Source organism: Trypanosoma cruzi, genomic scaffold (assembly GCF_000209065.1).
Source record: "Trypanosoma cruzi strain CL Brener 1047053516561 genomic scaffold, whole genome shotgun sequence".
NCBI lineage: Eukaryota > Euglenozoa > Kinetoplastea > Trypanosomatida > Trypanosomatidae > Trypanosoma > Trypanosoma cruzi.
In genome coordinates this window covers 77308-97687 of record NW_001849504.1, presented here as the reverse complement: position 1 = coordinate 97687, position 20380 = coordinate 77308, and the positions used below count along the sequence as shown (strand labels likewise).

At 50.5% G+C, this 20380-nt stretch overlaps 6 protein-coding genes and 2 pseudogenes across 6 annotated transcripts, besides 23 other annotated features; all 8 read left to right on the top strand.

Annotated features, from left to right (window-relative positions):
• Positions 1-1059: part of a sequence feature (areas not merged during assembly with more than two copies in the genome that could not be assigned to a particular haplotype) that runs on past the window's edge.
• Tc00.1047053509979.187 lies at positions 46-1512 on the top strand (annotated as a pseudogene).
• Positions 1060-1440: a sequence feature (heterozygous, non-Esmeraldo-like haplotype).
• Positions 1441-2564: a sequence feature (areas merged during assembly that could not be assigned to a particular haplotype. This can correspond to areas where the two haplotypes were merged or to regions with more than two copies in the genome that were merged during assembly.).
• Positions 2376-2839: a mobile genetic element.
• Positions 2565-5591: a sequence feature (heterozygous, Esmeraldo-like haplotype).
• Positions 5592-5773: a sequence feature (areas merged during assembly that could not be assigned to a particular haplotype. This can correspond to areas where the two haplotypes were merged or to regions with more than two copies in the genome that were merged during assembly.).
• On the top strand, positions 5693-6355 carry Tc00.1047053509979.174 (mucin-associated surface protein (MASP), putative; the record flags this gene model as incomplete). Its single annotated transcript, XM_815706.1, has 1 exon — positions 5693-6355. One exon carries the CDS (start codon positions 5693-5695, stop codon positions 6353-6355), a length of 663 nt encoding a protein of 220 aa, XP_820799.1.
• Positions 5774-6341: a sequence feature (heterozygous, non-Esmeraldo-like haplotype).
• Positions 6342-8114: a sequence feature (areas not merged during assembly with more than two copies in the genome that could not be assigned to a particular haplotype).
• Positions 6704-6747: a microsatellite.
• Tc00.1047053509979.162 lies at positions 6952-8166 on the top strand (annotated as a pseudogene).
• Positions 8115-20380: part of a sequence feature (heterozygous, Esmeraldo-like haplotype) that runs on past the window's edge.
• Positions 8870-8889: a microsatellite.
• Positions 10401-10681: a mobile genetic element.
• On the top strand, positions 11237-12067 carry Tc00.1047053509979.150 (nitrilase, putative; the record flags this gene model as incomplete). The annotated part of the gene is made up of 1 exon (XM_815698.1): positions 11237-12067. One exon carries the CDS (start codon positions 11237-11239, stop codon positions 12065-12067), a length of 831 nt encoding a protein of 276 aa, XP_820791.1.
• Positions 12341-12393: a sequence feature (AT_rich).
• On the top strand, positions 12441-13664 carry Tc00.1047053509979.140 (hypothetical protein, conserved; the record flags this gene model as incomplete). The annotated part of the gene is made up of 1 exon (XM_815697.1): positions 12441-13664. The coding sequence occupies one exon, from the start codon at positions 12441-12443 to the stop codon at positions 13662-13664; it is 1224 nt and encodes a 407-aa protein (XP_820790.1).
• Positions 13670-13755: a sequence feature (A-rich).
• On the top strand, positions 14027-17383 carry Tc00.1047053509979.130 (hypothetical protein, conserved; the record flags this gene model as incomplete). The annotated part of the gene is made up of 1 exon (XM_815696.1): positions 14027-17383. One exon carries the CDS (start codon positions 14027-14029, stop codon positions 17381-17383), a length of 3357 nt encoding a protein of 1118 aa, XP_820789.1.
• Positions 15497-15520: a sequence feature (AT_rich).
• Positions 17651-17706: a sequence feature (AT_rich).
• Positions 17788-17891: a microsatellite.
• Positions 17894-17922: a microsatellite.
• On the top strand, positions 17990-18322 carry Tc00.1047053509979.119 (hypothetical protein, conserved; the record flags this gene model as incomplete). Its single annotated transcript, XM_815705.1, has 1 exon — positions 17990-18322. The coding sequence occupies one exon, from the start codon at positions 17990-17992 to the stop codon at positions 18320-18322; it is 333 nt and encodes a 110-aa protein (XP_820798.1).
• Positions 18747-18808: a sequence feature (CT-rich).
• Positions 18906-18931: a sequence feature (AT_rich).
• On the top strand, positions 18971-19696 carry Tc00.1047053509979.110 (hypothetical protein, conserved; the record flags this gene model as incomplete). Its single annotated transcript, XM_815695.1, has 1 exon — positions 18971-19696. One exon carries the CDS (start codon positions 18971-18973, stop codon positions 19694-19696), a length of 726 nt encoding a protein of 241 aa, XP_820788.1.
• Positions 19814-19845: a microsatellite.
• Positions 20045-20097: a sequence feature (A-rich).
• Positions 20160-20190: a microsatellite.

Below are 20380 nucleotides of genomic sequence, written 5' to 3'. Positions count from 1 at the left end.
ATCCCTGTTTCCTTGACGATGCGGTGCGTGCCGGCGGCGTGTGGGCGTCCCCGGGTGTGGTGGGAGACGTGCCTCTCGGAGCGCAGGATGCGTTGCAGGTGTGCAGCGTCGTTTGGAGGGACCGATGGGTGCCCGTCCGCATCAAGGCGCCAACAACGGACCCGTGTGGCAGCAGGAGGCACTGCGGCTTCTCCTGGTGTTGCACAGCGAATGCATTGGACGGCGCGTTTGTCTGCAAGAATGGTGCTCTGTCGTCTGCGCACGGGAACGCTGTTGCCGAGGAGGTTGTCCCTGCTGCTGTCAAACTGCATGCGGATCGTCTGCTCGTCCAGCCACTGGAGCGTCCGTTGGTTGTGCCGTCACTCGCCACTGGCAGTGTTTGCAGTCGGTTCACTGTGCCTGCTGAGCATCGTTCCGCTGGTGCTGCCAATTCTGACATGGTGCAGTGCGTGGCTGCTGCGCCGGGTGGTGTGTGGGCACTGCCGTGCGCCACGCTGGAGGATGGCCGTCCCGTCGCTGGCGCCATGAACATTGCCCGGCCGTCTTGTTTCACGGACGCCTCGCCACCCGCATCGCCGCGCACCTGATGGCCCATGCTGTCGGGTTTGCCTGCCCGCACATGGCAGGCCGCGGCATGGTGAGGAATGCTGCCTGTGTGCGTGGCGGGGCGCTGTCGGTGGTGGTGCACTCGACGACTGCCGCGATGGCAGCGAGGGAGCACCACGACTTCGACGACGTTGATGGCGTGGAGCAGCAGGATGACGATGGGGACGGGAGGACGCTGGAGTCGCACCGGTCGTGGCGCCACGCGAGGGATGAGTGGATGGCGGCGATTGGAGGTGCCGGCGACTGCGCGGAGCTGACGCTGGCCGCATTGGCTGCCCTGGGCTGCATGAGGGTGAGCAGGGGGATGGCGGAGCCGATGCGTTGGTGCGGGAATTCGTGCTGTGCGCTGCAGCAGCAGAGGAATTGCTCTGCACTGAACATGAGTGAATATCCCCACATGCTGTGCGAATTGGGCGTTCCCGTCGAATGCTGCGCGTCGGATCTGTATTCCATTGGCTGGTGTTTGGGGAGTGTCCATAAAATGCCCGCAGAACGCCCGATGGACAGCTGCCTCATCATTGATCCCGCACTGGATGTGAGGGATGCTGACGCTGTTATTTGGCGGGGAGAATGTTTGTCTGCGATGCCCGGGGTAGGCCCTCTTCGTGGTGTCCGGACACGCTTCCCACGAACACGACAGATGCGAGGGACCCGGAGGAGACGTATCTGAGTGCTGCCATGCATGCGGCATTGGGGTGCCTTGTCATGCAGGTGCGTCTTAGAGTGGTCGAAAAGGGCGGCGTCCGTTGGGTCCCATGCACGGACGGGGCGACGATTGCGTGGGCCACTCGACCCAACGATGAGGGAAGCGTTGCTTGCCGTGGCCACGCGCAGGTGTGCACGATATCCGCCGCGGCCGGCAGTCTCCTTCCGGTGGTTTCGTGGGACGGCGAGGAGAGAGCATGTGGAGCAGGACGGTCCCACCGGCAATTACTGGACAAGGATTGCGAGGGGGCATCCGTCTCCGTTGCGGAGAGCATTGATCCCGGCCGCGGCACCCCACCGAAGGATGTCGACTTGGCTGCACCCCAGAAGAATCCGTCGCCCGAGGAGAGGCAGTCGCCCCAGATGCTCCGACAGGCGACGGGGTGATCTCGCCCAGCGACACCGCGGGTGCGCCGCAGGAGGCTTTGAGGAAGGGCGATCTTCCGTGCAACGACGATGTCGCCGCCGATGCCGCGCAGGGCGCCGTGGACCCTCCGCGGAGCGATGATGATGCGGCGGTGGGGCGCGGGGATTGGGAGGCAGACCTGACGGACGCCCCGCCTCTGATCCACGGCAATGACGCTGCTTCTTCTGCTTGCCGCTGCTGCCGCCGTGGCACCACTCTGTTGAGCGGCGGCATGGGTTCCGTTGCACGGCGAGGCGACTGCTGTTGCTTCCTGCGTGGATGGCACTCGGCAGTGGATGCAAGAGAGAAAAACCCATGCCGATTGATATGCCTCTCTCTCTATATATACGTTCTGTTTGTCTGTACACTTTATGCCAGTAACATGCTCTATAGACTCTGCCTCTCTTTTGTTGACTGCCGATGTCGAGGCACCACGCACCTTTTTTATTTTTGATGGTTTACGAGTACCAGTCTGTTTGACTTCTTCTGAGGAATGCCGTGGGGGCGTTTGTGTGCGTGTGCGAGGGCCCCGTGTGGGCTGCGATTTCCCGTTATTATTTATTTATTTGCCTTGGCTTTGTGTAATGATCCTTCGCTTCTCCTATTGTGTGTGTTGTGGGATGGACGGTAAATGAAGTGTGTGGACGAGCCGAAGAATAGGTGCTTGTGACCAGGATGCTTGCGACGAGGGCTGGCTGCCTAAATTAATATATATTCTGATAAAACGAAGACATTTCTGTGCGGTATTTTTTCTCTGTCTTGTGGTCGATTGGATGGCCTCGATGGAAGTAATTAGGGTGCCGATGGCGGTGAGAAGAAATTATTGACTTATTTATGTTTTTGCCTTCCCAGCAGCCCCCTTTTTAATTTCCCTCCATGCGGCGGTGTCTTGTGGCTGGAGGACTCCGAAGTCTGCCACTTCGTAAGTCATAGTATTTCTAACCCCAACAAAGCGCAGCATGTCACGAGAGTGGCAGTCCGAATATATATAAATGCATATATGTGGTTGGAGCAAGCGCTGAGTAGATTGCGAATCCACTGCCCCTCCGTTCGCCCCTTCCTTCTGTTTTGCTTGGTTTCTTTAGACAAGTTGAGGGTCCGGCCAGCGGCCCAGGCGAATATCCGCTGGTGTTTTATTTTGTTGGAGGAAAGACGTCTTCGTGGGACGGCGGGGCGGTGGAGTGTGGCGCTGAGCTGACGCTGCGGACCGTTGGCACGATGAGGGGAATCGTCGCGGTGTGTGCAGCGGGGCTTGCGCTCCGTTAGCGGCTGCTGGGGAAGGGGCGTTGCGCGTTTGATTTGCAGCTCTTGGGGCTATTGTGGGAGAAGGTGGGAGGCTGAGGGCATGAGGACTGAATTGTTTTGAGTGGCAGCGCTCCGTTGAATTGCGGCCAGTCGTGGCACTCCTTTGGGGTTTGGCAGCCCGTCTCGTTTGTTTACTTCCCACTGCAGGACGTGGGTAACACTGCTCCGAAGAGCACTTGTTTAGACGGGTGTGAGCTGCTGCCGTGCGTGGTGCGTGGACTATTTGATTGTGTGGGGAGGTGCATGGAGTGACGAATACTTCTGTTTGGCATGTCGCGGTGTGTCGGAATGATGTTCGGATGACTTGTGAGGGGTGTTGTTTGTAGTTTGTGTGTCTTCTCTGGTGGAGCCGACATGTGTGCGGGGATTGTGGCATTGTTGGCTGACGGTTCCACGCCACTCTTCAGCATTTCTGGATTTGCTGAGGAATGACGGCTGGCGACCAGCGTGTTGGTGCTGCTGGTGGGAATAAGTACATCGGGAATAGACCGTTTTCTCTTTCCCATGTTGGAGCCGATGAACTGGCACGAGAGCACCGGCTGCGGGCTGCCTGCCAGCACGTGTGAGCAGCGGATCCATGCACACACAGACGCTCATCGCAAGAGCCTGTGCGATCACAGTGGCTTTTGTGGCGTGCTTTTATGGTCGCCATCCCGTTGGAGAATGTGTGAAGCAAACGGCTGACTGAGCACGAAGAAAATGAGTGCGTGCACTGTGCCGTGTTTTAGCGTTGATGGCAGAGCGACGGGAGGCCCGTGCTGGCAACTGAGATCTTTGCGTCGCGAGGGATGTCAGTGTTGATTTTGGATTGTCGAGGGTGAAATGAATTTGCTGCTGCCCGTGTGTGTGGCCACTCCGGCGGAGGGCGGACACAAAAGGGAGGATGCAGGCGCTGCGTGTGTGTGTGCAGGTGCCATGCAACAGCGTCACAGCAAACATGCTGCGACTCGGTGACCCTCACATCGCTGTGGTCCTGACGAACAGCCCAGGCACGGCCCGCATCGATGCACTTAGTGGACGGATTGAGGCATCTTTTGAGGCGCTGCAAGGAGCAGGATGTGTTGACGCAGCCACGACGTGCATGGAGTGTCACGATTGCACAGTCAGCTGTGGCTGGTGGAATATTTACTTCTCGGAGGCAACAGAGAGAGAGAGAGAGCTGCTGCTGCTGGCGTCGTTGCTGCCTTTTGTGGCCTCCCATGCCGATTATTGTCTGTCCGCTGATCATGGGTGGTGTGCCTCCACTAGTGACGTCGTCTGCAGGCATTTCACAGCACCAGTGAAACACACATCACGTCGCATGCTTTGGCTGTGGATATGGTGTCGTGAATGCAGCCGGCATTATTTTGCCCGACTCCTTTTCACTGCCTTGCGACAAATAGATGCGTCGCCGCCCGAGTCATTCGCTGCAGCTCCGTGTGTTGTACTGCCAGCACAATACTCTCTTGTTGTCTGACGCCTGGCTGACAGTCAAGCACCACTGCGCTGGGAAATGCAAGGATGTGGACTGCCGCTCACGGTGTTGGGCACCGCTGTTTGGATGCGGCGGCCACACGAGCGGATGTATTGTGGCACAATGAAATGCGTGAAATACGCGGAATCACAGCGGCTGCAATAATATCGACGGTGTGGCACCACGGAATGTGTGAGGGGGTGATGCATGATGAATCACAGTGGGCGGCATGCGAGGGAAGTGCACCGCGGCAGAGCGTCATCCCGCCCTCAGCCTGCAGGGGAATGTGCACCCACAAGAATATATATGGTCGAGGCACCACCAAACACACATGCCTTTCCATGCGCCAATAAATAGGAGCGAAGGTGCGTTCTGTTGTGTGGGAGTCCACTCACATGTTTTTTATTTCCACCGCAATAAACGGTGAGGAATCATGTGTCACAGCGACGAACGAAGGAAACACCTATTGCAACACTTTACCACCGAAAAGCAGGAACAACACAAATTGAATTCTTGGCTGCACCAACACAAGAAAAACCCACAAGAGGAAAAAAAGAAATTGGTCACCCTGCAGAAACCCCAACACACGACCCAGGCATAAGGGTTTGCCCTCTGAAGAAGCTCACAGACATATGCAGGCATCGGCCAACATCCAAACAGAAACACAAATAAATGGCTGCCTGCTTTATTCCATTTCCTGCGCTCATTTTTGCGTGTGCGGCTGCAGCTGCGGTGGTGGCCGCGCTTGCATGAGGTGGTGTGCGCTGAATATGAAGGAAGGCCGAAGGCGACTGAACTGTTTTTGTGATGAATATTGACTGCGCTTCCCGTGGACCAACAATCCACGTTGTGTGTGGAGATCTTCTCTTTTTTGTTACTTTGCTGTTGTGTTGCTGTGTGCGCTGCACCCTCTTGTGTGTGTGTGTGCGTACCCTCCGTGAGGGGTGCCGACACGACGGATCGCTCTCGCCGTATGTGCATGCGGTGGGGTTTTGTGTGCCGCTCCTGTTTGCTTCTCCCTCCTCCATCTGTGTGTTGGTGTTGCGGCAGGGCTGTGTGTGTGTGTGTCCCTGTTGCCGTGGATTGGAGTGAGTGTCGTGCGTGGTGTTTGCTGTTTCCGCTGGTGGCGTTTGTTACTGTGCCGTGACTTTTTTTTTTTCTTCTGCGTTGACGTGTTGTTAGTTTGTGCTTAAAGCTACACGCAAGTGACAGGAGTGATGGCGATGTTGATGACTGGCCGTGTGCTGCTGGTGTGTGCCCTCTGCGTGCTGTGGTGCGGTGCCGGCGGTGGCGACGCGTGGGATTTCAACAACGATTCGTTGAATGAATATTATTACGGCGCATACGGTGTATACTGTAATGCTTCCCTCAACGCTACTTTTTGCGAAGAAAAAAGAAATGCAAGTAAAAGAGAAAAAGCTCCCTCACAGGCGGATGATGACTCTCGGAGAGACAATGGCAGTGGTCAACCGAATGCCGGTGGTTCCTCTGGGGGGCAGGAACAAACCTCGGAGAAGAATGGTTCTGATCAATCGGGAGGAGCCACAGGTACACAACTACAAAAGCCGGGAGAGGGAGGAACAGAAACACCAACACCAACGGTCACCGCTGCTCATTCTGCTGATGGTCAGGACAACAGTTCGGAGGAAAGTCATTTGGGTCAACCGGAAGGAACTGCAGGCGAAGGTACACAGGCATCACAGCCGCCGGGAGAGGGAGGAACAGAAACACCAACACCAGCAACAGTCACCGCCGCTCAAACAAGTGCCACGAGGACGCCTGACGAGAGTGACGGCAGCACCGCGGCCTCTCACACCACCTCCCCTCTTTTTCTTTTTCTTCTTGCGTGTGCAGCTGCTGCTGCGGTGGTGGCCGCGTGAGAGTGAGGGAGAGAGAGCCGTGCACCGCCCGCACACACACTCGTCCTTCTCTCTCTGTGTGTGTGTCCCCTTGCATGGACTCTCGCCCTCACCTCACCCCACTAAGCACACACATAATTTGTTCACGTATTTATGAATGCACACCCATGCAGGCCCGTTGGTTCTCTCTTTTGTACCACACGCACCGCTGCCGTCCTGCCTGGCTGCATGGGCGGAGCACCGTAACTGTTTTTTTTTACTTTTCATTGCTTTGAGTGGGCGACCTCTCTCTCTTCCTGTGTGTGTGTTTTGCTTTACGGGAGCAATGAGAGAGTGTGTGCTTCTGTCGTCCCACGCTTCGGCTTCTTGTTTTGTTTTTTGTTTTGTTTTTGTTTTGTTTTTGTTTTGTTTTTTCCTTTTCTTTGAGTCTCTGCTCGTGTTGTGGTTGAGTGCACCCATTCCACCCTTTTTATCAGTGGCTTGCATTGACTGCGGGCGTTTAAATCTCCTCTTTGTGTTCTCATACCGTTTCTTTCTTTTTGTAGAGGTGTCGGTCTCTTGCTGCATCCTCGTCAGGCCATTACGTTTTTTCTTCCACATACGCCATGCGTCGGTTGATCCACGTTGCCCCGCGGCCTGCAGTGCTGCTGCTGCTGCTTGTGATGATGCCTGCGATGTGAATTGCCGGCGGGTGTCCTGCTCTCATCCTGACGTATCCCTGTTTCCTTGACGATGCGGTGCGTGCCGGCGGCGTGTGGGCGTCCCCGGGTGTGGTGGGAGACGTGCCTCTCGGAGCGCAGGATGCGTTGCAGGTGTGCAGCGTCGTTTGGAGGGACCGATGGGTGCCCGTCCGCATCAAGGCGCCAACAACGGACCCGTGTGGCAGCGGGAGGCACTGCGGCTTCTCCTGGTGTTGCACAGCGAATGCATTGGACGGCGCGTTTGTCTGCAAGAATGGTGCTCTGTCGTCTGCGCACGGGAACGCTGTTGCCGAGGAGGTTGTCCCTGCTGCTGTCAAACTGCATGCGGATCGTCTGCTCATCCAGCCACTGGAGCGTCCGTTGGTTGTGCCGTCACTCGCCACTGGCAGTGTTTGCAGTCGGTTCACTGTGCCTGCTGAGCATCGTTCCGCTGGTGCTGCCAATTCTGACATGGTGCAGTGCGTGGCTGCTGCGCCGGGTGGTGTGTGGGCACTGCCGTGCGCCACGCTGGAGGATGGCCGTCCCGTCGCTGGCGCCATGAACATTGCCCGGCCGTCTTGTTTCACGGACGCCTCGCCACCCGCATCGCCGCGCACCTGATGGCCCATGCTGTCGGGTTTGCCTGCCCGCACATGGCAGGCCGCGGCATGGTGAGGAATGCTGCCTGTGTGCGTGGCGGGGCGCTTTCGGTGGTGGTGCACTCGACGACTGCCGCGATGGCAGCGAGGGAGCACCACGACTGCGACGACGTTGATGGCGTGGAGCAGCAGGATGACGATGGGGATGGGAGGACGCTGGAGTCGCACCGGTCGCGGTGCCACGCGAGGGATGAGTGGATGGCGGCGATTGGGGGTGCCGGCGACTGCGCGGAGCTGACGCTGGCCGCATTGGCTGCCCTGGGCTGCATGAGGGTGAGCAGGGGGATGACGGAGCCGATGCGTTGGTGCGGGAATTCGGGTTGTGCGCTGCAGCAGCAGAGGAATTGCTCTGCACTGAACATGAGTGAATATCCCCACATGCTGTGCGAATTGGGCGTTCCCGTCAAATGCTGCGCGTCGGATCTGTATTCCATTGGCTGGTGTTTGGGGAGTGTCCATAAAATGCCCGCAGAACGCCCGATGGACAGCTGCACCGTCATTGATCCCGCACTGGATGTGAGGGATGCTGACGCTGTTATTTGGCGGGGAGAATGTTTGTTTGCGATGCCCGGGGATAGGCTCTCTTCGTGGTGTCCGGACACGCTTCCCACGAACACGACGCATGCGAGGGACCCGGAGGAGACGTATCTGAGTGCTGCCATGCATGCGGCATTGGGGTGCCTTGGCATGCAGGTGCGTCTTAGAGTGGTCGAAAAGGGCGGCGTCCGTTGGGTCCCATGCACGGACGGGGCGACGATTGCGTGGGCCACTCGACCGCACGGTGAGGGAAGCGTTGCTTGCCGTGGCCACGCGCAGGTGTGCACGATATCCGCCGCCGCCGGCATTCCACATCCTTGCATGTCCCAACGCAGTGGCGTTGGACTGTCAGCCAGGCGCCAGACAACAGGAAAGTATTGTGCTGGCAGTACAACACACGGAGCTGCAGCGAATGACTCGGGCGGCGACGCATCTATTTGTCGCAAGGCAGTGAAAAGGAGTCGGGCAAAATAATGCCGGCTGCATGCACGACACCATATCCACAGCCAAAGCATGCGACGTGATGCGTGTTTCACTGGTGCTGTGAAATGCCTGCAGACGACGTCACTAGTGGAGGCACACCACCCATGATCAGCGGACAGACAATAATCGGCATGGGAGGCCACAAAAGACAGCAACGACGCCAGCAGCAGCAGCAGCTCTCTCTCTCTCTCTCTCTGTTGCCTCCGAGAAGTAAATATTCCACCAGCCACAGCCGGCTGTGCAATCGTGACACTCCATGCACGTCGTGGCTGCGTCAACACATCCTGCTCCCTGCAGCGCCTCAAAAGATGCCTCAATCCGTCCACTAAGTGCATCGATGCGGGCCGTGCCTGGGCTGTTCGTCAGGACCACAGCGATGTGAGGGTCACCGAGTCGCAGCATGTTTGCTGTGACGCTGTTGCATGGCACCTGCACACACACACGCAGCGCCTGCATCCTCCCTTTTGTGTCCACCCTCCGCCGGAGTGGCCACACACACGGGCAGCAGCAAATTCATTTCACCCTCGACAATCCAAAATCAACACCGACATCCCTCGCGACGCAAAGATCTCAGTTGCCAGCACGGGCTTCCTGTCGCTCTGCCATCGACGCTAAAACACGGCACAGTGCACGCACTCATTTTCCTCGTGTTCCGTCAGCCGTTTGCTTCACACATTCTCCAACGGGATGGCGACCATAAAAGCACGCCACAAAAGGCCACTGTGATCGCACAGGCTCTTGCGATGAGCGTCTGCGTGTGCATGGATCCGCTGCTCACACGTGCTGGCAGGCAGCCCGCAGCCGGTGCCCTCGTGCCAGTTCATCGGCTCCAGCATGGGAAAGAGAAAACGGTCTATTCCCGATGTACTTATTCCCACCAGCAGCACCAACACGCTGGTCGCCAGCCGTCATTCCTCAGCAAATCCAGAAATGCTGAAGAGTGGCGTGGAACTGTCAGCCAACAATGCCACAATCCCCGCACACATGTCGGCTCCACCAGAGAAGAGACACAAACTACAAACAACACCCTCACATGTTTTCCGAACATCATTCCGACACACCGCGACACGCCAAACAGAAGTATTCGTCACTCCAAGCACCTCCCCACACAATCAAATAGTCCACGCACCATGCACGGCAGCAGCTCACACCCGTCTAAACAAGTGCTCTTCGGAGCGGTGTTACCCACGTCCTGCAGTGGGAAGTAAACAAACGAGACGGGCTGCCAAACCCCAAAGGAGTGCAACGACTGGCCGCAATTCAACGGAGCGCTGCCACTCAAAACAATTCAGTCCTCATGCCCTCAGCCTCCCACCTTCTCCCACAATAGCCCCAAGAGCTGCAAATCAAACGCGCAACGCCCCTTCCCCAGCAGCCGCTAACGGAGCGCAAGCCCCGCTGCACACACCGCGACGATTCCCCTCATCGTGCCGACGGTCCGCAGCGCCAGCTCAGCGCCACACTCCACCGCCCCGCCGTCCCACGAAGACGTCTTTCCTCCAACAAAATAAAACACCAGCGGGTATTCGCCTGGGCCGCCGGCCGGACCCTCAACTTGTCTAAAGAAACCAAGAAAACAGAAGGAAGGGGCGAACGGAGGGGCAGTGGGTTCGCAATCTACTCAGTGCTTGCTCCAACCACATATATGCATTTATATATATTCGGACTGCCACTCTCGTGACATGCTGCGCGTTGTTGGGGTTAAAAATACTATGACTTACGAAGTGGCAGACTTCGGAGTCCTCCAGCCACAACACACCGCCGCATGGTGGGAAATCAAAAAAAAGGGGGCTGCTGGGACGGCAAAAACATAAATAAGTCAATAATTTCTTCTCACCGCCATCGGCACCCTAATTACTTCCATCGAGGCCATCCAATCGACCACAAGACAGAGAAAAAATACCGCACAGAAATGTCTTCGTTTTATCAGAATATATATTAATTTAGGCAGCCAGCCCTCGTCGCAAGCATCCTGGTCACAAGCACCTATTCTTCGGCTCGTCCACACACTTCATTTACCGTCCATCCCACAACACACACAATAGGAGAAGCAAAGGATCATTACGCAAAGCCAAGGCAAATAAATAAATAATAATGGGAAATCAAAACCCACACGGAGCCCTCGCACACGCACACAAACGCCCCCACGGCATCCCTCAGAAGCCAAAAGGCGGTCGCGGGAGGGCCGCCAAAAGCCTCGCACCCGCGGTTCCCCGGCGGTCCGATTTTGATTTCCTACCGCGCGCCGGCGGGCGTCTTCCGTGCCTTTTTTTTTTTGGCTGCCGCGGCGGCGGAGGGGCGGGTTTTCGTGTGATCCCTTTGGGGCCCGAGTCCTGTAAAGGGGTTTGTCTGAACCGGCCCCCGTTCCACTACGAGAATTTTGTTTGGGTGAAGGAATTGTTTTTCGGATCTTTTTTTTTGCTCCCGGCAGTTCTTTTTCGTTTTTTTTTTAACACTAACACGCGCATCCCTGGCGTTTTCCATTATCATCGAAGATTTTTAGGCTTAGAGTCTATTTATTTACCTTCGTCGTGAAACGGAACATGTCCACTTTACGAGTTTCTCTTTGTCAGATGGCCGTGGAGAAATCCAAAGAGGCTAATCTATCGAAAGCTGTGGGAATGATTGCGGCAGCGGCAAATAGAGGTGCAAATCTTGCCGTTCTCCCAGAATGCTTCATGTGCCCCTATGGCACCAAATATTTTGATGAATACGCTGAAGAAATAAGACCGGGTTGCCCCACTTACGATTCCATTTCTAAGGTTGCTAAAGAAAACAATATATGGGTGGTAGCCGGCAGCATGCCAGAACGCTCAGATGGAAAGTTGTACAATTCCTCCATGGTTTTTGATTCGGCGGGTAACTTGCAGCATGTTCATAGAAAAATTCATTTGTTCCGAATCAATTCAGAAACTGTGCAAATGGACGAAAGGGAGGTTCTTTCTCCTGGAAGTACGGCTTTTCCTGTTTCAATGAACGAAAAAATCAAATTTGGTCTGGGTATTTGCTTTGATATGCGGTATCCACAGCTTGCATGGAAGTATGCCCAAGCAGGGACGTCATTTTTGGTTTATCCAGGTGCGTTCAATATGTTTACAGGTCCAATACACTGGGAACTTTCAGCCAGAGCACGTGCTATGGATAATCAACAGTATGTTCTTTTGTGTTCTCCTGCGCGTGATTCCAACGCAGAATATGTCGCTTGGGGTCATTCGATGGTTGCAGATCCTTTGGGTAGGGTGATTGCTACTGCAGAAGAAGGTGAGGCTTACGTTGATGCAGAGCTGGATTTTGGTTTGATCAAAGAAGCAAGAAAAAAGATTCCGATTATGGATGGGATGCGAAATGATATTTATTCCTTGCAGTGGCAATAGTGATTAAATGGAAATATTTGTTGGGCTGGGGTGTCAGGATTTTTTCAAATGGCTCTGCTTAATATTTGTTGTTGTTTTTTTTTTTGATTCCTAGGAAGGGCGGCTCAGTATTTTGGACTACATTTTCTTTTTTCTTTTTCTTTTGTTGTGAGTGTGGGTGGATGAGATCTTTGAGTTAGGGTGTGGTTTTATTCCTCATCGGGTTTAATTTTTGGATATGCGTATCTGCATTGTAGGATTTTCTAATGAATATATATATATCTGTTGATGCGGATAAATAAAAATGTGTTAATAATGAAAATTATTGTTTATTTTATTTTATTTTTCTAAATGGCTCTTGGCGTTATGCTTCTTATTATTATAGTAATTAGGAATGTTCCGTAGGTTATGCTCAATGGTTACCATTGGGCACGTATTGCCCATTGGTCTGCGGCAGTGTCATATAAATACTGTTGAGGGGGTTGATACTTTAAATGATAAGTCACGGGTGAATTTTGGAGTTTGTGAAGCTGAAATTGTGAGTGAAACAAGAATTTCCCAGGAGAAAGGTCCAGATTCTATAGGTGAAATTAAAAGCCAGGACGTAAATTCAGTTTTGGAGAATGAACACTTTTTTCTGGAGATGAATCGATTACAGTATTCTTTTTCGCAGGAAGGACCTTATATTGGCTCGCGGAAAAAAGACACAATGGAAAATTCCGTGGATAACCGTAGTCGTCGACATATTGTCCGAGTACCTCAACCAGAGTCCGAATATCGTCCAAACGAAACATCGTTTCGAAGGTTACCCAAAAATACACGTATCCCCAATGAATATGAACTTCGTGCCTTATATCCACAGAGCACAGGTCTCACCCTAATTGAGGGAAAAGCCGATTGTGTCGATCATAGTGCATTTGATCCAGATGAAGATCCGGCTCCAATGGCCTACAGTATGGTTACACCTTCAGATTGGTCAAAAGAAAAAGAATATCCATATATGGTTGTGCTTCCTGATCATCGGGGCATTCCAAGAGATTTTGAAGATGTATGTGCGAATTTTTTTGAACGCCCTATGCATCGTCAATTGATGCTTGAACAAAATTGGGTAATTATTTCTCCAACTATAAATCTTCGTCATAACTTCCAGGTTCCTGTTGAGGCTGTAGTGGCACGTTTTTGTGACTGGGTCACAGAGAATTTCAATGTTGAACATCGAAGAGTCCATTTGTTTGGAAAGGGGAATGGGGCTTACGTGGCTCTTCGGACTGTTATGGAACAAAAAGAGGTAGCGATTAGTGTGACGGCTATATTAGGCCGATCAGGAACACCGTTTCGTCCTTTGGATCGTCCCCAAGATAAGGTGAGGAATTTCAATGGGGTTCATTCTTTGGTTTTTGTTCCAGGTCTTTTAAGAAAGCAAGATTGGTACTACAAATTTAAGTTTATGATGGATATGGCGCGCATTCGACCAGCTCTGAGAAATATACACTTTGCAGATGTTCGGGATCACCAGGTTTATTATGCCATTAATCCCTATGAATTCTGGAATCACATGAAATACTTTCGTCAACACAGCATCAAAATGGTGACTGAGGGTGGTTATTGCGTCCATTGACTTACTTCTTCTTTTTTTTTTTTCTTTTAATTTGTCGTTGTACTTTGCTTTTTTCTTTTCTTGCTTTCTTTTTTGTTTTGCTTTTTTTTTTCCGGATCATATTTTAAATCTGTTTTCCTTTCGGTGCTAAGACTAGCATCGGCGGCAATGGGCAACAGACACACACAAAACGCTAACAAGGTTTTTGCTTTTTGATGTCACATTTACAATTATAACTTTGGGTCATCGTTGTGTGCCGTGCCATTTGTGCCTTTTCTTTTTTTGTTTGCCTACACTGTTTCACGGTGTTTTTTTTTCCTTTTATTCACTTCTTTTATTGACAACGATGTAGGACCTTGTGTCAACAATATCTTGTTGTATTTATGACCTTTAGTGAGAGGGACGCGATACTCAATGATGATGAGGAGTGGGTGAATATTCCAACGGTGTTGCGCAGTTTTCTTCGTCAGATAAACAACGAATTGCAGAATAATCGTCTTACCTGTGATGCGTTTCTTGACGACCAGAAGGAACATGATCGTCTGCTAAAAGGGATTTTGTCAAAGCAACTGGAACGAGAATTGGAAATGAAAAAATCTGAACTGACCATGCAACAGGAGTGTCAAGAGGTTCAAGCATCTTTTTCCGAAGTGCTGGGGACTATTCGCGAACAAATGCGTCATTTAAATGAAGAACAACAACAAATAAGGGATCGTATTCGACAAATTGAGAACAGAGTAAATGACACAATTGCGATGCATGATGAGGTACGCGCAGAGTCAAGCGCCCTGTCTAAAAAAATTAACCAACGTTCTATGGAGTTGGAAAGAGAAATAAACAACAAATTTAGGGAGTTATTAGGCTCTGTCGAAGAGTTGAAAACGAATGTTCGGTTAGTATCCGAGAGGCAGGATGCTGGAGTGAGAGAAACCAAAAAGGAGTTGGAAGGTTCCAATGTGGCGTGGCGGCAACTTGGTGATGCAGTATCTGTGGAAATGGATAACCTTAGAATTCACTTTCAACAGCATGAAGATGCGTTGGGGGAACTCAAATCATTCAAAACTGAAACGGAACGTGAAATTAAAAAACGCGTAAAGGCATACACACATTTGCATGAAAAGATTTGTAACAGTCTGGGGATGGTGAAACAGCTGGAAATATCCTCAGAGGATCGCTTTGAGACTGTATTTAGCGCGTTGGAGAAGTCGCAGGCCTTGACGGAGAAACTTTCCCAACTTTATCATAAAAGAGATGAGGATAACAATTCTTTGATGACGGTTCTTAGAAAGGCTCAAGGTACGTACAATGCTTTGACAGGTGATCTTAAGAAGGCAATTGATCTTCGGTTAACCCAACATGGAACCGATTTGGAACAGTTGAATAGACGTATCCGTGATTTATACCCGTCTAAAGACGAGGTAACTGCACTTGTAAATGAAAAGAGCGAGAGAGTCTTGCCATATATCGAGGAAATGCGTCAACGAATAGAGGCCATAGAGTCTGCTATGATAAACAAACCTAATCCGATTATGGATATAGAAAACGCTGTAAATGAACTGATGAAAAACGATCGGCATAATTACGAACGCAAATATGCGGAACTTCATCAATTTATTTCAAATGAAAGAAGTACGCTTCAGAATGAGATTAAAGACATCAAAACAACTGTAGGAATTTTGAATGGCAGATGCGAACAGGCAATGCACGCTGTGAGAAGGGTTGACAACATTGAAGGGGATGTACAGAGACTGGGTAAACAGGTAAACGATTACAATGAATCCTTGAAATGTGTGCGCAACGATATGGATGCCTTTACGACTGCCTCGAATACAATTCAGGAGAGATCAGGCATGATATTTAATAAAAATAATAAAAATGATCCCCATAGCATGATATGCCGAGAGCGTGATGTGAAAAAATGTGTAACGGAGGTGGAGTTTCTTGAATTGAAGGCTTCTGTTGAGCGAGAAGAAGAAAATTTGGGTCGTTATGCCGCCCAGCTTAATGAGATACAGCAACGCACCTCAAGGTTTGAGAACCTTGTAAAGGAGGTTCCTCGAACTTATCAGCGTTACATGGAGGCTTTGGATAAAAAGTTATCTCCGGCGTTGCTTGAATTGGATGTGTTGCAAAGGCGTATTGCTGCTTTGGAGCTCAGGCATGCAGCAGATGAGCCGCATGAAGTCAAGCGTCATTCATCGCCTACTCGTCATGAAGAAAGTGAGCTTGAAAGTCTGCGACTCAATATTCAGCAGAATCAAGCTTTACAATTTGCTCAGCGAAAAATTCAAGAAGTGGATGTGCGATTAGATGGTCTTCAGGTTTTATGCAACCGCCTGGAGAGAAGAGTGGAAACTTTGTCAAGGGAAGTTGCGGATGTCTCTGAAAAAAGTTCCTCTATTCAAGAGGAACAGCACCTGAAAAAAGTTTTTGAAGATGAAATGAAAAGAGTTTTTGGACAATTAAGTGAGCTGAAAAAAGAGATGCGGTCCTGTGAAAAGGGTGTGAAATCAAGGGAAAGGTCTCTCCTTGTCCTGAAATCCGATATGCAATCAATAAAGACCTCTTTTGAAAGTGTTTCGGATTTAATAGTAACAATGGAGAAGACTCTGGGGTCTTGTATCACTGTCACGTCGGATGAATGGAAGAAAGTTTATGAGGCTGTATCCACATTTTCAGGGTACAAACTGGATGATGTGCTACGGAGACTGCAGAAGGAGTCTGAAGCCTTTGTCTCCGTGGAGAGGTTTCGCCTTGTTGAGGAGGCATTGGCTGAGATAAGCAGCGAACAAATGGAGTTCAAACGATATCTGGAGCAATTCCAGGAATCCGGTTTGGAGAAGGTGCATATGAATATTCTTCCACAGAGTGGCGATGACCTGAATCAACCACGTTTTACGCTCGAGGAGCGTGTGATTCTATTGGAGGAGTCTGCACGCAAAAATTTGACACAAATGACATCAAATACAAATGACGTTATTCTCTCCTTTGACAGTCGTGTAAAGTCTCTTGAGGTGGCTGTGGGTGAAATACGGGCGAAAGAACCACTTCCCCCAACACCGTCAGAACAACTACCCTCTTCTTTGTCGTTATTAACGATGAATGATGTCCCGCTTCAGATGGCTGCAATGGGCGAACGCGTAACCAAACTAGAGAGTTGGATTACCACCATGCATAAAACGGAAAAGGATGCCGTGGTGGGAGCGGAGGGTTTTTTGCACGGGGATCGCCTGGCAAGCTTGGAGAGTTCGATGGTGACATGCAAACGTGAAGTGGAGGAGAATTCAAGACTTGTTGCCGTTTGCCAGAGGCGTATTGATGAATGGGCGGAGCGCCTAACAGGGGATGATTCGGCGAGAAAAACAACAACTGCAGCGGTTATTAAAAGTGGTGATTTTCTGGCGGGTGTGATGGAGAGACTTCAACGAGTGGAGTCCAAGACGGAGCAAATAGAACAAAGTGTGATTGCTGAACAGAAGAAAGATACTGAGATGAAAACAAAAAGATACGTGGAGGCCCGATTCAAAACTTTATGGGAGTCTATTCTGCGTTCCATCGCACCCAAAGTGGACCGCAAGGAGGTGAATGAAAATCTGACGGAATTGCAGCGTTGGGCAAAGGATTATGTCGAAGTTCAATTGAATGCATCTACGCGTGAGTTGAAGTCCGCCATTGAAGAGTGTGTGAGTATCACGGAGGTGCGGGAGTTGGTTTTAGGCGCACGAGGGAGTGCTGCATAGAGCAGAGATGGGCTGCTACGACGGAGAAGGATAGAGGGATGCGGAGTGGAGCTACCGATAGTTGAGTAAGTTACCGGTGCTGACGAGGAGACAAGGAGAGAGAAAAGGAGAAATACACACCAAAGAACAAACACATAAAGTAGACCGAATGGTGCCAGGGAAAAGAAGTCGAAGAACGGAACAGAAAAAAAAAAAAAAAAGTTGTGTATTTCGTAAAGCCTTTCCAATTGATTTAGCTGCGAATTGATTAATATAAATACACAACTGTTATTTTTTATTTTTTATTTTTTTTGATTGGTATTTTTTTATTTTACATATAATATGTAATATGTCTCTGTGTATGTGAATGGAAAAAAAAGGAACAAAAAAGGGGGAAACAAAAAACAATCTACATAAATGCACGGATTAGTACCATTATTATTGCTATTGTTATTATCATTGTTCTTCTTCTTTTTTCTTGTGGTGTTGGCGACCGCGACCATTATTATTATTAACACTACTACTACTACCAATAATAATAATAATAACAATAATAATAAGGCCATTATTGGTAATATATAATCCTGTGAATTGCGTTTTTTTGTTTGTTTTTTGTGCAGAGGCGTTATGTTTGGCAGGCGCGTCTTCGGCAGTTCCACCATACCACGTGCCATGTACGCCACGCTGCACATCAATTCATCATTGCAGGCACGTCGTATGCTGCCCAGTCTTGTGCCGCTAACGTCTAGCGTTGCAGGCACCTCAAGGTCGGTGATACCGATGGTGCAGTGTACGTCACCATCCATGCCTGTGCTGGAAGCGGCCGAACTTGATCCTGTACTACTGGGTGACTTTTTGAGGTCTATTTTCCCCGCGAAAGACGGATTTTTACGATTGTTTGAATTATGGGGTATTGGGCGTATGGTGATGCTTGCATGGATGCGAAGACATATGGCGTGAGGATGTGCGCACGTCCGTGTGCGTGCCGTCCCCATTGAAAACGCGTATCTGGTTGTTTGCCAATGGACTGGGCGGTGCGGCGCCGGGGTACTGACCCACATTCTTTCAGGTCCTGTGGACAAAGGAGGGGGTCAAGGGTTTTGGATTGGGGGAAATGCATGAGGAGGCGGGCGAGGAGAAGAAATGCGTGGCATTCAGGAGCAATAATAACTCTGAAGGAAATGGCAGGGAGGAGTAAAATAAGAGGAGAAATTTGGGGGGAAAAAAAAACGACGAAAAACTTAGCAGCGTGACAGGTGTTTTGTTTTTTGTTTTGTTTTCTTCTTCTTGCCGCGGGCCGGCGTGGCGCGGCAGCGTAAGCGGCACTAGGAGGAAGGGACCCAGACCTGTTTTTCCGGTATTACATGCACACACATAAACAAATAGAGACGGACAGGGAAAAAAAAAAAACGAGAGGGAGAGAGAAAGAGAAATGGGGGGAAATAGGATGAATCACAGCAACCGTTTTTAAGGTGGGAGAGGGATGATTTCTCTTTCCTTATACTGTTTTTCTTGTTGATTTTTGACTAGTGGTTTATTCCTCTTTTTTATTTATTTATTTATTTTTTTCTTATTGTCTTGCACATACGCCATTATCGTATAGAAGGAATGCCCAATCCGTACATTGGAAACGGTGATGCGGCACGTTATGTCGAGTACTACGCTTCTCCTCGTATGCAGAGAGACGCGGTGTATCGCCTCTATAACAAAGGCATTCAACGCCGCCAGGAATCACAGCGCCGCGCGGAGGAGGCGGTGTACCCGTCGCAGCCACGGATATACCGTACGCAGAAGGAAATTGATGATTACGTGAACGCGATGGTGTACTCGGAGGTTTTTCGTCGGCAGAAGAAGTTGGCGGAGTTGGAGTGGGAGTTGTACCACCCAACACCAACGCGTTACCTTACAGACCAGGATATGGCGATGCATGTACAGCACATGTACGACCAGCAGTTGCGTAAAAGAGAACGTCGGGAACGGGAGAAGCAAAGACTTTTTGGCATGACACCAATTCAGAAGAAGGAGGTGCAGGTGCGAGAGAAGTTCCACGAACTTGAGGAGAACTGGCGACCCCCGTCCTTCCACGCAAAGTACAACGATGGGAAGATGCTGCTTGTGTCGGAGTTGGCTGCCATCAACTCCGCCTCTCCACCTTCTGTGACGCAGGCAGGAGAGACACGTGGTTGTCGACACGCTGATCCACAAAGATTGCAGCAGCTCGCACAGCCATTGCGAGTGACACCGAAGTTACACAAGGAGACAGGCAAGGACGCGCTGATGCCACCATTTCGTCTATTTGGTGATGTCATTAGAAAAATTGAGAAGAGGCGATGATCACTGCAGAGCTGAAATCTTTCTTCCGTCCTTATCTTCTCACCATCCAACTAACATAAGGCAGAAGGAAGGAATTTAACAATGGGAACGGTGAGTGTTGCATACATACAAACATATAGAGAGAAAGGGAAAGAGAGAGAGAGAGGGAGGAATGAGCTAGAAGGAAGAATTTTTTTTTTTTTTTTCATGTGTGCATGGGACTCTGGACTGTATTATCATTTTAGTTTCACCCCATGCGTGTGTTTCTTCGTGGAATTGCATCAGGGACTATTTTGCTTGTTTCGGTTTTAGAACATATATATAAAGTACCATGTGGGTGACTTAATTTGTTGTTTCCCGCCTTATCACTTTTTTATTACCCTTTCTTTTTTCTTTTGCTTTCTTTTCTTTTCCTCTTATTTGACGTATTTCTGCACTCATGAATGATGGTGCAGGGGCCCATTGCAGCTGCAACATCACACCGTTCTTTTTTTTTTTTTTTTCTTTCTTTTTTTGTGTATGGGAAACATTTGCGGTGTGAGGAGAGCAGGGAGTTGCCGAGCGGGGTGGGATCCACACGTGCTTTTGTGGCAAACTCCATCGTGCAGCAGCTAAGACAGCGGCAAAAGAGGAGGCAGAGGATTAACTCAGGAAAAAGGCAGAGGGAACGCAAAGAGGGGGCAACAAGCACACACAGAAAATAGA